The 12044-nt window shown below is 42.5% G+C and overlaps 1 protein-coding gene across 2 annotated transcripts in view; it reads right to left on the bottom strand.

Moving 5' to 3' along the window:
* Window positions 1–11224, bottom strand: part of SCAF4 (SR-related CTD associated factor 4) — a 42886-nt gene extending 31662 nt beyond the window's left edge. Inside the window, exon 1 of one of the 2 annotated variants that reach the window (XM_083736213.1) lies at window positions 10938–11224. In XM_083736213.1, the coding sequence (XP_083592339.1) occupies window positions 10938–10967 (30 nt within the window). In that variant the 5' untranslated portion in view covers window positions 10968–11224. The remainder of the gene's footprint in view (window positions 1–10937) is intronic. The other variant, XM_083736212.1, reaches the window with a different exon arrangement.
* Between the last annotated feature and the right edge of the window lie 820 nt (window positions 11225–12044).

Raw genomic sequence — 12044 nt, 5'->3', positions numbered from 1 at the left:
CCCCACTTTTCCCCAGTAACATCCTGTAGATGAAGATGCATGGCATCATCATGCTCATATTTCCTGCCCCACTCTACTAGAAGTCACACATCTTCAGCAGTATACAGGCAACCAGTACAATTCTTGTAAAACCAGTGTTATACAGTTACAATGGTACACTGCTCAACACTCTGAAGGCTGAATTCTGCATTAGTTGCAGCTTCCAAAGTTGTAGCTTCTTCAGAAATAGCAGCATATACAGAACATAATACAAACAAAATATTACTAATGCATAGGTTAAAATGAGAACCCAAGAGCCTGCACAACCAGGCCAATGCCCATGTAGTCCAGCATCCTGTTCTCACAGCGACCACCCAGATGGCTATGGAAAGCCAAAAAGCAGAACCTGAATGCAGCAGTAATCTTTGCGATTCCCAGCAACTGGCATTCAAGGTCATCCTGCCTTCAACAGTGTATGTAAGTTACTGTGGCCAGGCTAGCTCAGTCCATAAACAGCAGGACCTGACAAAGCAGCTACAGCTGGAAAAAGGCACCACATGCCACCAATGCTACCCAATGCTCAAGTGCCAATGCTGGAACCAGGAGTACCTCAAACTATAAACCTACTCCTTCAAGGCGACTACAATCCAATCTGTAACAGGTTGTCTATCTACTTCCCAGACACATGAGCTGCCTATACACACACACACACCCTCCATCTCAGGATTCAGTCTCAGTTTAAAATTACTCACTTTTATTAACATCCCAGAATAATCTACAGCAGTCAAAATCACTATATAAGCTTATAAAACCCCAGTATATACCGTACATAACTTTAAAATACCTTTATTTTCCAGTTATAACATTCAGTTACCCAGCAAAACTTAGTTGTTTTAATCATCGGTAAGATTTTGCACAAAATTTACAAATTTGGATTGGGGACTCTTTGTGGCCTCAATTTCATCTACAGTTCTTTCTTACTGAGAATTGTCAGCATTAGCAGTTTTAATGTCTGTTAAAGGACCATGATTCTCCTTTTTTCAATGCATATTGAGCAATTTCAGACTAGAATGCCAAGCCTGAGATTGTTCTTTATTATAATAAAACTAAAGGTGACATAAGATGGTTTTCATACACTTCCATGATCCAACTGTAGCCAAAGGTGGGTTTGTTTTTCCAAATACTTTACAGTATATGTTTAAATGCACGTTTTGGGAAAGCTGAACAAACCACAATGGTGTGAACATCCCAAAAGATGTTTCTTCTCAGTAGGCCTTATCCCAAGGTCAATACCAATTTTGGGATGTGTCTAGAAACATGGTCAGCTTACCTGGAACATCAAGACAGGCAGCCTCAGAAACGGAAGGCCTGCTTTCCACTGCTAGCATCTACAGAGAAATGTGTCATCTCCAGAGTCAATGCAATGACAGAAAATCAGAGCCACACTGTTTTATGTAACTTTTTTCTGTCCTACACGCGCCATTGCAAAACGTGATGGTGCATATATTGCTCAAGCAGTATGTACTATGACTGCGAGTTCTATAAAATGCTTTTGTTATTACACGTAATTTGCAATTACTTATTATTGCACTGCTATAGTGATATATCATTTTTCGTTTAGTCGGGTCCAACTCTTCGTGACCCCATGGACCATAGCACGCCAGGCACTCCTGTCTTCCACTGCCTCCCACAGTTTGGTCAAACTCATGTTCGTAACTTCGAGAACACTGTCCAACCATCTCGCCCCCTTCTCCTTGTGCTCTCCATCTTTCCCAACATCAGGGTCTTTTCCAGGGAGTCTTCTCTTCTCATGAGGTGGCCAAAGTATTGGAGCCTCAACTTCATGATCTGTCCTTTCAGTGAGCACTCAAGGCTGATTTCCTTAAGAATGGAGAGGTTTGATCTGCTTGCAGTCCATGGGACTCTCAAGAGTCTCCTCCAACACCATAATTCAAAAGCGTCAATTCTTCGGCGATCAGCCTTCTTTATGGTATGCATACAATGGTACAATACTGAAGTTCTTAAAACTGTGGGGTTACTTAGTTCCAACACACTGCCATGTTTTGTATCTTAAACTATAGGGTATCCTTCACCTTGATGACTTATGTGCACCGTTTTTTACTTGAAAATGGTGTCATGCTTAATAACTTCCACCAGGTTTCTTTGCATCACTTCCTAGATGTATACTTAATCTCAAACCCAGATTGAAAGTCAGTATTTCTATCAACTGAGGGTTAATCATCTGCGTTCCCCACTAAACAAATTAATCAAGATAAAAACCACACTGCCAGTACATATTCAAGTGTAACAGCAATACTGAGTTAGTTTTCACTGCTCTGACTTCCACACATTTTTAGAAAATACTCTTAATCAAAGCTAAACAGATTAACAACATTCCCCAAGTGTCTGTTATGGTATCAAAAGTATGTTCCTCCAGGTATTGCTAGTGAGACTAATACTTTTAAGATAGACTTCCATTTTCTCCTGCTGTTGCTCTACTGACAGTGAAATCTTGCATTGTAATGGCAAGCTTTCAAGATTAAGAAAACTGCTATATTCAGATGAGTGGAAGATGAGGGAAATGGAAGAAGTCTCCTCTCTCCTCCGCAATGCTAAGGTGGCATGAAGGAAATCTCTTTCTCCTCCCTCCCTATACCACTAGGAATGAGGAGAAGAGTGAGTCACTGAGGAGCAAAGTACAGTATGAGATGCAGAATCTAGAGTCATCCAGTGAAGCTGAGTTTCAGAACAGAAAAAAGGAAGTATTTCTTTGCATGGCTGATACATAATTTGTGGAATTCACTACCAGAATGTGTAGTGATAGCCACCAACTTGGATAGCTTTAAAATGAAATTAGATAAATTTATAGAAGATAAGGCTATGAATGGCTACTTGTAGTGATGACTATTACCCTGTCTTGGAGGTAGCATTTATATTAATATCAGTTGCTGGGGAACACGAGTGGAAGAATGTTATTGCACTTGTGCCCTAATTGTTGGCTTTCCATAGGATTCTGATTGTCCATTGTAGAAACATAATGCTGGTTTAGACTGATACAACAGGACTCTTACGTTCTTTCGAGGGCAAGCATCTGAGTCAGGGATTGTTTGATCTGAGTGGAAGCAGCTGCAGAAAAAGAATTGTCTGGAGAGTACATTTAGGATCTATTCAAACTTCCTTGTTGTAGAAAAAAGCCTCTGGTCTGTGAGCTGAGAAAATGTGATCACAGCTGGGGAAGCTTGCTTCTCAACTGTAGGAAAAAGGATATGTGAGGATTGAAGCTCCTTCCACTTCCTGGTTCAGCCCTGGGTGTCCCATCTTCACAAATCCAAAAGTGATACAAGATGGAGTAATGTTTCGAAGGTAATGACATGATTTTTAAGGAAATATAGATTTGCAAGGAATCCCTGCTCTTTTAATACTAAATATGAAAGGAAAGTTGCAGTAGTTCAGTTTGGGGCATGCATGGAATAGATTTAGTAAAGGAGTATCTGGAAACCTTGAGTTTTCAGCTATATAATCATGAACAGCATACTGGTAGTATGGGCAGGGCTTGCATTGTCCAACAAGGATTTACAGAAAAAGTAATTCCCACTTCTGGTGGCAATACTTTCTTTTTGAAGAAGAGACTTGGAAGTTTATATCCAGCCACGTAAATTCCACTGGTGCACACCACTCTAGCCTCATAGCCAAAGTAGAAGAAAACTGCTCATTTTTAGAGCTTCTAAAGTATGTGGTTTTTTACAGTGTGGAACAACCTATAGCAACAACCAGATTAGACTGGCATCATGGACATCAGAGAAGACACATGTGTTAAGCTGACTGCGAAGGAAATTCAACAACACACATTTTAGCACCAATTTTCTGCCTTTGCTAGCTCCTTCTGCCTGAATCCATGCCTTACTTCATTTTGTATCTTTTTGCACACTTATGATTACTTCATTAGGACATTTTTGATGTGCTCATACACAGAACTACAAGTCATTTATTTGTTCCATTCCATTTAAGGAACACACAAGATAGTTTACAACAGGGGTGGCCAACTTCCAAGAGACTGCGATCTACACTCAGAATTAAAAACTGGCAGTGATCTACCCGTTGTTGAGCTTTTGGGGGGAGGGGGAAAAGCCCCGTTTTTAGGGGGTTCGGGATGCATAAGTTGCTTAGCTTTGGGAGGAGGGCACAACGTTTTTACATTATTTTGGGGTCAAATAAAATAGCAACTCACCAAAGGATCACTGGGGGGAAAACAGCCTTGGTTTGTAAACTCCGTCTTCTGGTGCATGGGTACTGACAATGACAGTGTCCCTGGATCATTTAGCACCTCTCTTGAAACAATTGCACTGGCTACCTATTTGTTACAAAGTCTAACTGATGATGAATTTTGAATATAAAGCCTTAAACACTTTTTAACAGCTTTGAGCTTTTTGAGGTGTGGTTTTTTAAAAATTAATCAATGTGTATAAATTTTATGATTTCAAACCAGCTTAGGGCTTAGCTACCTGAAAGAACACTTCTCCTGCCCAATTATATTCTGTTCTGGATCTGAGATCACCAGGCACACAGTTTTATGTTGCAGTATCATCAGTGGGAGTTTGGTTCGCTGGAAACCAGAAAGGGCTTTCTCTGCAGTGGCACCCTGGTTCTGGAATGTTCTCTTGCCTGAATTCAGGCAGGCTCCTACACTGAGCTGTTTTCAGTGACAGTTTAAAACATTTCTGTTCTTCCAAACCTTTGAACAACAGCAGTGAGCTTTTATTTTTGTTTTCAAATACGAGAAATACTGTGGGGTTGGTTTTTTTTACTATTTATGCTTAAAGGTTTTTTATTCATTTACTGTTGTGGTTATCTACTGAATTTTTTGCACAGAGTACATATTCTGTAACATTAGGGTAAGGGGTTAGATATAGGTTTTTTATCTATCTTTCTATAAAAATACTAATCTAGGAATACTGGCATAATCAGAGCTATGTTCAGAGGTCCCTGGTTAAAATGTCACCTGCCCTGTGCCATAATATTCCCATTCACCCTGAGTACCCTCCCCCCTTTACAGTTTTAAAGGATTACATAAAGCAAGACATATATAGTATTTTGAACAGTCAAAATTAGTATACTAAGAGAAGATCCACACTATATTTTAAAGTCCATGCAACACACATGACTTCCTCCAAAGAATTTTGGAAATTGTAGTTTTGCCCTACAAAACTAGCTAGAATTTCTATCACCCTTAAGAAACTACAGGTCCCAGCATCCCGTGGAGAGTTGTGTGCTTTAAATGTGCATTGGATGTGCTTTAAATGTATTGTGCAGATCTGCCCGAACACATAAGTAGTAGTATTGGTTCAGCATTCTGTATTCAAGGAGAAACAACCAGATACTTCTAAACTATCAAGAAGGGCTTAAAAGCTACAGCCTTAACCCACTGCTCACCTCCCCAGCAACTGGTGTTCAAAACCACACTGCCCGTAAATGTGGACATGTCATTTATTTATTATAGCAAATATTGTTGACAGACCAGTCCTTCATAAATTTCTCCAATGCCCTTTTAAACCACCCAAGTTGCGGGCCATTTCAACATTTGATAGCAGCGAATCTAATACATTAATAAAATGTTGTGTGAAAATGCACTTCCTTTTGTCTGTTCAAAATCTACTGTCAATCACTTTTACAGCTCAAACTCGAGTTCTATTATTATGAGGGGGTAAAGTTTCTATCTGTTCTCACCAAAGCATTACTGATGTTTCAAAAAACCAACCACCTGACTTATTTAGTAAGCCCTAAGAGATGGGAAATCATCACTATTCAACAAAGGTTTTCACTTCCTACAGAACACAGGGTACAGATCTGAAAACAGAAGACTGTTCAAGACATGATGACAAGCTGGAGGACAGTTTTTGTATTTATTTATTTCCTTTCCTTTACCCTAAGGTCAGATCACATTAAAACACAGTATTAAAAACAGCTTAAAACAACTTACAATAACAATAATAAAGTGTGCCCTAAAATATACAATTCATGTCAAAAGCCAGGATAGAGGTGGCTCTTTAGCATTCATTCTCCAGAAGCTGTATAATGGTGACAGACGCACCGCTATGGAGAGAGTTCCACAGCTTCCAGGCCGCCACCATCACCCTGCTGATCTCAGCACCTAAGAGGGTCTGTAAGGAAGGAGGCAATCTTTCAGGTATTTGGGGTCTGAGTCATTTAGTGCTTTAAACACTAATGTGAGCGCCTTGAATTAGGCCCAGAAATGAACTGGCAACAAGTGCAGTTGGGTTAAATCAGGGGTTATACAAGACCTAAATGGACCCCAACCAGTAATCTAGCTGTTGCATTTTGGGCCAACTGAAGCTTTGTGGTCAGCTTCAAGAGCAGTCCCATGCAGAGCTCATTGCAAGAATCCAATCAGGAAGTTACTAAAGCATGAAGTACAGTGGCCAAGTCATCTCTGTCCAAAAAGGATCGTAGCTGGCAAACCAGCTGGAGTTGAAAACAGGCATTCCTAGTCTCCAATATTCCCTGAGTCTCCAATGTTGAATCCAGGAGCACTCCAGAACTGTTAATTTGTTCGTTCCAGGGGAAGCCACTTCCCCACCTCTTAGACAAAAGAACCTGGGGCACATAACACCTTACTGTTTTCAGGATTCAGTCTCAGTTTAATAGCCCATGTCCAACCCATTACTGCCTCCAAGCACTGGTCTAACGCCTCAGCCACCTTTCCTGATTCAGATGAAACAGAGAGCTAGCGTTAAATAGAGCTAAATCCTAAACAAATCCTAACAAACAGAATGACGGATCTTCATTCTAGGGAAAATAAGATGGAAGGCAAGTGTAAATAGGCTGCTATCAGCTTCCAAATATTAAAAATGATAAAAAACTATTGTTTTTTTAATTGCATAAGGAAAGAAACAGAAAATGTTTTAAATATTTATTTGTATTTTATTTATTAAATGTGTATACCACCCTTCATCTGACGATCTCAGGATAGTTCACAGAATAAAACCACAAAGTACATAATAAAAACAAGAACAAAACAAACCAGTACCCCACAAACACATTACAGCAAATATAAGAAGAGGTTGCAATTAGGAAATAGGTTTTGCCTTCCTCACCTTGAAATACCACAAGTGCTACACCATTTGTGTTAATTTATCTAACATCTAATTGCCAACCATATCCTAACTATATTTATCCCCAGCACAAAAATGTTATCTATGGTATTAACGAAAAGCACTATATATAATACAACAGATATTACAGCACCTTATATTGACTGCTGTCAGCAGGAAGTATCCAAAACCAGTACCTTCGGATATCACCACTGTAATACCCACTGTTCTGTTACTATTGTGTGTTAGATACGAGCATCCCCAGAAGCACCCAGATTTCAAGTAAACTATCACCTAATTCTATTTCTGTTACCCCAAGAGCAGGGGTAGGCAACCTAAGGCCCATGGGCCGGATGCGGCCCATGCCTTCTCAATCTGGCCTGCGGACAGTCCAGGAATCAGCGTGTTTTTACAGGAGTAGAATGTGTCCTTTTATTTAAAATGCATCTCTGTGTTATTTTTAGGGCATAGGAATTTGTGTTCATTTCCCGCCCCCCCCCCCAAATAGTCCAGCTCACCACATGGTCTGAGGGACTGTGGGCTGGCACACAACTGGAAAAGGTTGCTGACCCCTGCCCAAGAGGAATATAGTGTCTAGATGTCAAAAGCTGAATACACGGTATTGGAGGGGATACTATCAATGAAGATTTCTGATGTCCTCCAAATGTTTTAGACTGCAGCTCTAATCAGGCCCACCCATCAGACCTTAACTATGTTCAGGAATGATGGGAGTTGTAGGACAGCAACATCTAGAAATGAGTAGGGGTTCAAGCACTTGAATCACTGGGTGTCCTCCAACTTTAGAGTCCCACAATATGTAAATAAATTTCACTTTATGGAAAAGAAAACACATATCCACAACAGATGCTTGAATATGTATGTACTCTGAATTATTTGAAATTTTAAGCCCATTACTGCTCCATTTTATTTTCAATTTATACCTTATTTTTCAGGGTTTAAGACAATCCTTTATGACAACACAAAATATGTGATTATGACATCTGGGCCACAGTCAGACGTAAAATGTAGACAAGCTATAAAAATGTTCAAAAAGTGAAAATCTGCACAGTAAAGTTGAGCTTTTTCTTTTTCTAGTTTTGCCCCCCAAAATTAGACATTTTTGAGCTTTCCTGACCTAACTCGGCAAAAACAACACTGCCAACATTAGCTACCATAAGTCCAGATTTCCCTGGACATTTAGCCGATTTCTACCCAGACACTGCTTGCGGCTCCAATATTCTGGATAAGGCAACCCTTGACAGAAAGGAGTTTTCCATAAAGTTTCTATGGTTGCAATCCAAGGCACAATTAGAATTATACTCCACTCAAATCAGTAGGATTTAGGTCTAAGAATAAGTTACCAAGCATCACTATTTATTCTGGACTTAGGAAACAATCATTTTACTATTTCTCTGAAAGATAAAGCCTACACAATATACGTTAAATTTGTGGGCATGTAAAATGCTACAATGGCTTGCATTTTTCTTGTCTCTTTTTCTTCAGTGCATTTGTACTACAATGATGCTCCACAGGTCTCATTCTTCCATTTATATCTAAACACAGAATATCAGAGCAGTACAGAGAACTCTGAAGACAGCAGCGACACACCTGTACTATGATCTCTACCAAGGTGAAGCAAATAGGTCAGCATAGCCACTTCCTGGCTTTCTGCCATAACACAATGCATGAAGATGCAGTAGCCATTCTAACACTTAGCTGAACATTTTGAGTACAGAGGTACCTAGGGGTAAATACGCTTCAGGTTACAGACTCCGCTAACTCAGAAATATTGCCTCGGGTTAAGAACTTTGCTTCAGGATGAGAACAGAAATTGTGCAGCAGCAGCGCAGCAGGAGGCCCCATTAGCTAAAGTGGTGCTTCAGGTTAAGAACAGTTTCAGGTTAAGAACAGACCTCCGGAACGAATTAAGTACTTAACCCGAGGTACCACTGTACTTCATCTCAGGAGCTCACACACAGTAATCTTAGAAAACACTCTGAAATAATACTTACTACCCCAAGCAATTAAGCAACTGTTCATTCTCTTTATGGAAATCTTACACAAACTGTAATGCTTTTTCTAAAGTTGATGATGATAGCATTTATAAAGTTTTACATACAATACTGAAAAGAATCCATTTGTTAATTGAACACATCCCATACACACCCAGCACATGCACTACAAGTTCTACTAAAGTTACCCAAAATACTTTTCATGCAACTGAGCATTTATAGGTCCGTGTTAAGACAAATTAGTAGTACTGAACAAGCCCCAGGTGGCAAACTGAACCTGCCACTTATGCATAGCTGTTTTGATATTTCGTATTGGGTTGTGTAGGACCCAAAGAAAGACAACCAGAGGTGTGTATGGCTGTCATAATGCTGTGCTTAAATGAAGGGCAATATTCTGAAGCTTAATGTACTCTTTCAGTTCTGAACATTAAGTTTCGTAACGATGTTTAACTGGAAGGCCATTGATATGCCCATATATAAAAGCATTTACAGTGAGCAAACTTTACAGAGTTTTCTGTTCAAAAAGCATATACAGTGATTTAAACATTAAAGTCTACTTTATGTCCATGTAAACCTGCATTTATGCACACTTTGATTTATCTGGTTATCTGCAGCAGAAATCACATTAAGTTGTAAATTTGCTGCAATCTTTATGTAGTTTAATAACACTTGTATCCATTTTCCAGAATACCACAGCAGTACACAGAAACCTTTTAGAGAAGTAGCAATGTTAGTCCGCTGAAACAGACTTTTATGAATGTCAACTGTTAATACACTAAAACACTAGCAGCAGCCATTCAGTTTCAATGCGATTCACCAGACACTTCAGCTCAGAATTCTTCTGGCATTCTGTTGTGAGAATATGCCCAATGTTACCTTTAAAAAGCAAGTTTCTGATGTTGGCAAGGAACTCTCTGCTCCTTGAGATCAATTCCCTCACTTTTCCTGCCCACCACAACCAGTCCTGAAAAGAAGGGGGAAATCTTCCGGATTTTCTATTCACACTCGCGCCATATGCACGATAATTTGAAAACCGTGTACATTATCCAAGATATAATCAGTGGGGTAGCTTTTATTCATTGATAGATTCTGCAACGCAAGGGGTTCGCACAGTATCACAGAAACAGTTGGGATGGTAACTTTAAATACAAAACTTTTTGATGGGTCGCGTAATAGGGCTGGAAATAACATGCCCTCGAGACGCCTAATCTCTTCGCACGTCCCGGATCTTCATCATCAAATGGCTGCAAGAAAAAGGCCAGAAACTTCCTCTTCACTCCGCCGCCACCCCGCACCGCGATCTCCTCGAAGTGCGCGCTCGCCCACAGACACACACACACGCACAATATACTTAGGCCCCCTTCCTCCCCACCTACAGCGAAGCGCTACCCGGCACGCGCGCATTACTTCCATTCCCGGCCTCTCCCTTGGCCTACAGGGCTGACCTTAAACAGCCCGGCCGGGTCTCCCCAGCAGCCGGGCCCGGGATAGAGGACCTGGGAAGTGTGGCGAAAGTTCTTAGGCCCCCTCCGAGCTTGAGGGAAGTCGCGCGTACAGCGGAGGGGAAGGGGGCTGAGAGGAAAGCGGCCCCTGAAGCTCCGCGTCACCCGACGCAGCGCCGCCGCCCACACGCCGGGCCCAGGAGAGGCCGCCGCACACCGAAGGGCGCTGGCAACTCTTTCCCGTCGGCTGCTCCGCCTCAGACCAGGCCTGCGAACTCCGGCTTCCAGCCCCAGGCTCCAGAGCGGTATCAGCGGCCGCCAGCCGCTCCCAACCCCCCACCACCAACAGCCGGGGCCTACCCGTCCCGCGCTCCCTTGCCGGACCCCGTCCCCACCTCTTGGTTGAAGGCGTTCACAGCCTCCATGGCTGTGGCTCGGCGGCCTCTTGCTACCGCGCGCGGAGGAGCCCCGGAGGAAGCGGCGGGACGTCGTTCTCGTCGGCCTCCCGCCTTCAGGGCCTCGGCGCTAACATGTCCGTTTGGCGGCAGCCCGCAGCGCGTCTCGTTGGCGAGGCAGCCGCGCAGACTGTCTCCCCCTCAGCGGGACGGCGGCGCCCACGCCGCGAACAGCACCCTGGGATAGCGCAGGCCTCCGGGCTGCGCGCCACCCATCGGAAGAAAGGAGAGCTGCGGACCAAACCCCCGCCCCGCCCCCGGAGGCGGGCATATCAACGGACAAGCGCGCGCGTGTGCGTGCGCTTGAGGAGGGCCACGTGACAGCGCTCGCCCTTTTGCCTCGCGCCCAACGCTTTCATCGCCTTTTTCCGGACACTTCCCACCACCCCAGATGTCGACCTCGCTTTAAGTCTTGGGAAAGGCAGCGAGTTGAATCCTCCGCGCTTTAACTGAAAAGGGGCTGGACGTTGTGCCAAATGAAACGTGAATGCAGCCTCAGAGTTGTCCATTTCATTCCGCCTGCGCCATTATTATTATTATTATTATTTATTTATTTATACCCCGCCCATCTGGCTGTGTTTCCCCAGCCACTCTGGGCGGCTTCCAATCAAGTGTTAAAAACAATACATACAGCATAAAAGTCAATATTGGCTAGGGTGGGTTTTCGAAGCAAGCAGCAACCGTGGCTTCCCAGGTATCCTTGCAAGCATAAGAAGGCAACGCAGAGCAGAAGATGAGCCTTCAGAAATGTGTACAGCAGCTGAGGGGAGTAGTGTTCCTACTGTGACATAGGAAGATGACAGCGGCTTCTGATAAATAAATGCCCCCATTTTCATTACTCAAACTTGGGAGGGTATAGCTGCAGTTGCACAGAACTAAACATATTGAGGTTTTACTGCCTTAAAAATGCAATGAGTTCAGAAGCGTCAGACTCTCATGCTTTGCTTTCATTCGTTGTCAGCAGAATGTAACAGGGAGCCTTTAATCAGAACGCTCTTCTAGTCTGTTACTGAGGCAAGACAATGCTCCAGCACATCCACTGCCACA

This window comes from Podarcis gaigeae (assembly GCF_964106915.1).
Source record: "Podarcis gaigeae genome assembly, chromosome: 4".
In the NCBI taxonomy this organism is placed as follows: Eukaryota; Metazoa; Chordata; class Lepidosauria; order Squamata; family Lacertidae; genus Podarcis; species Podarcis gaigeae.
This window is presented reverse-complemented; position numbering and strand designations above follow the sequence as displayed.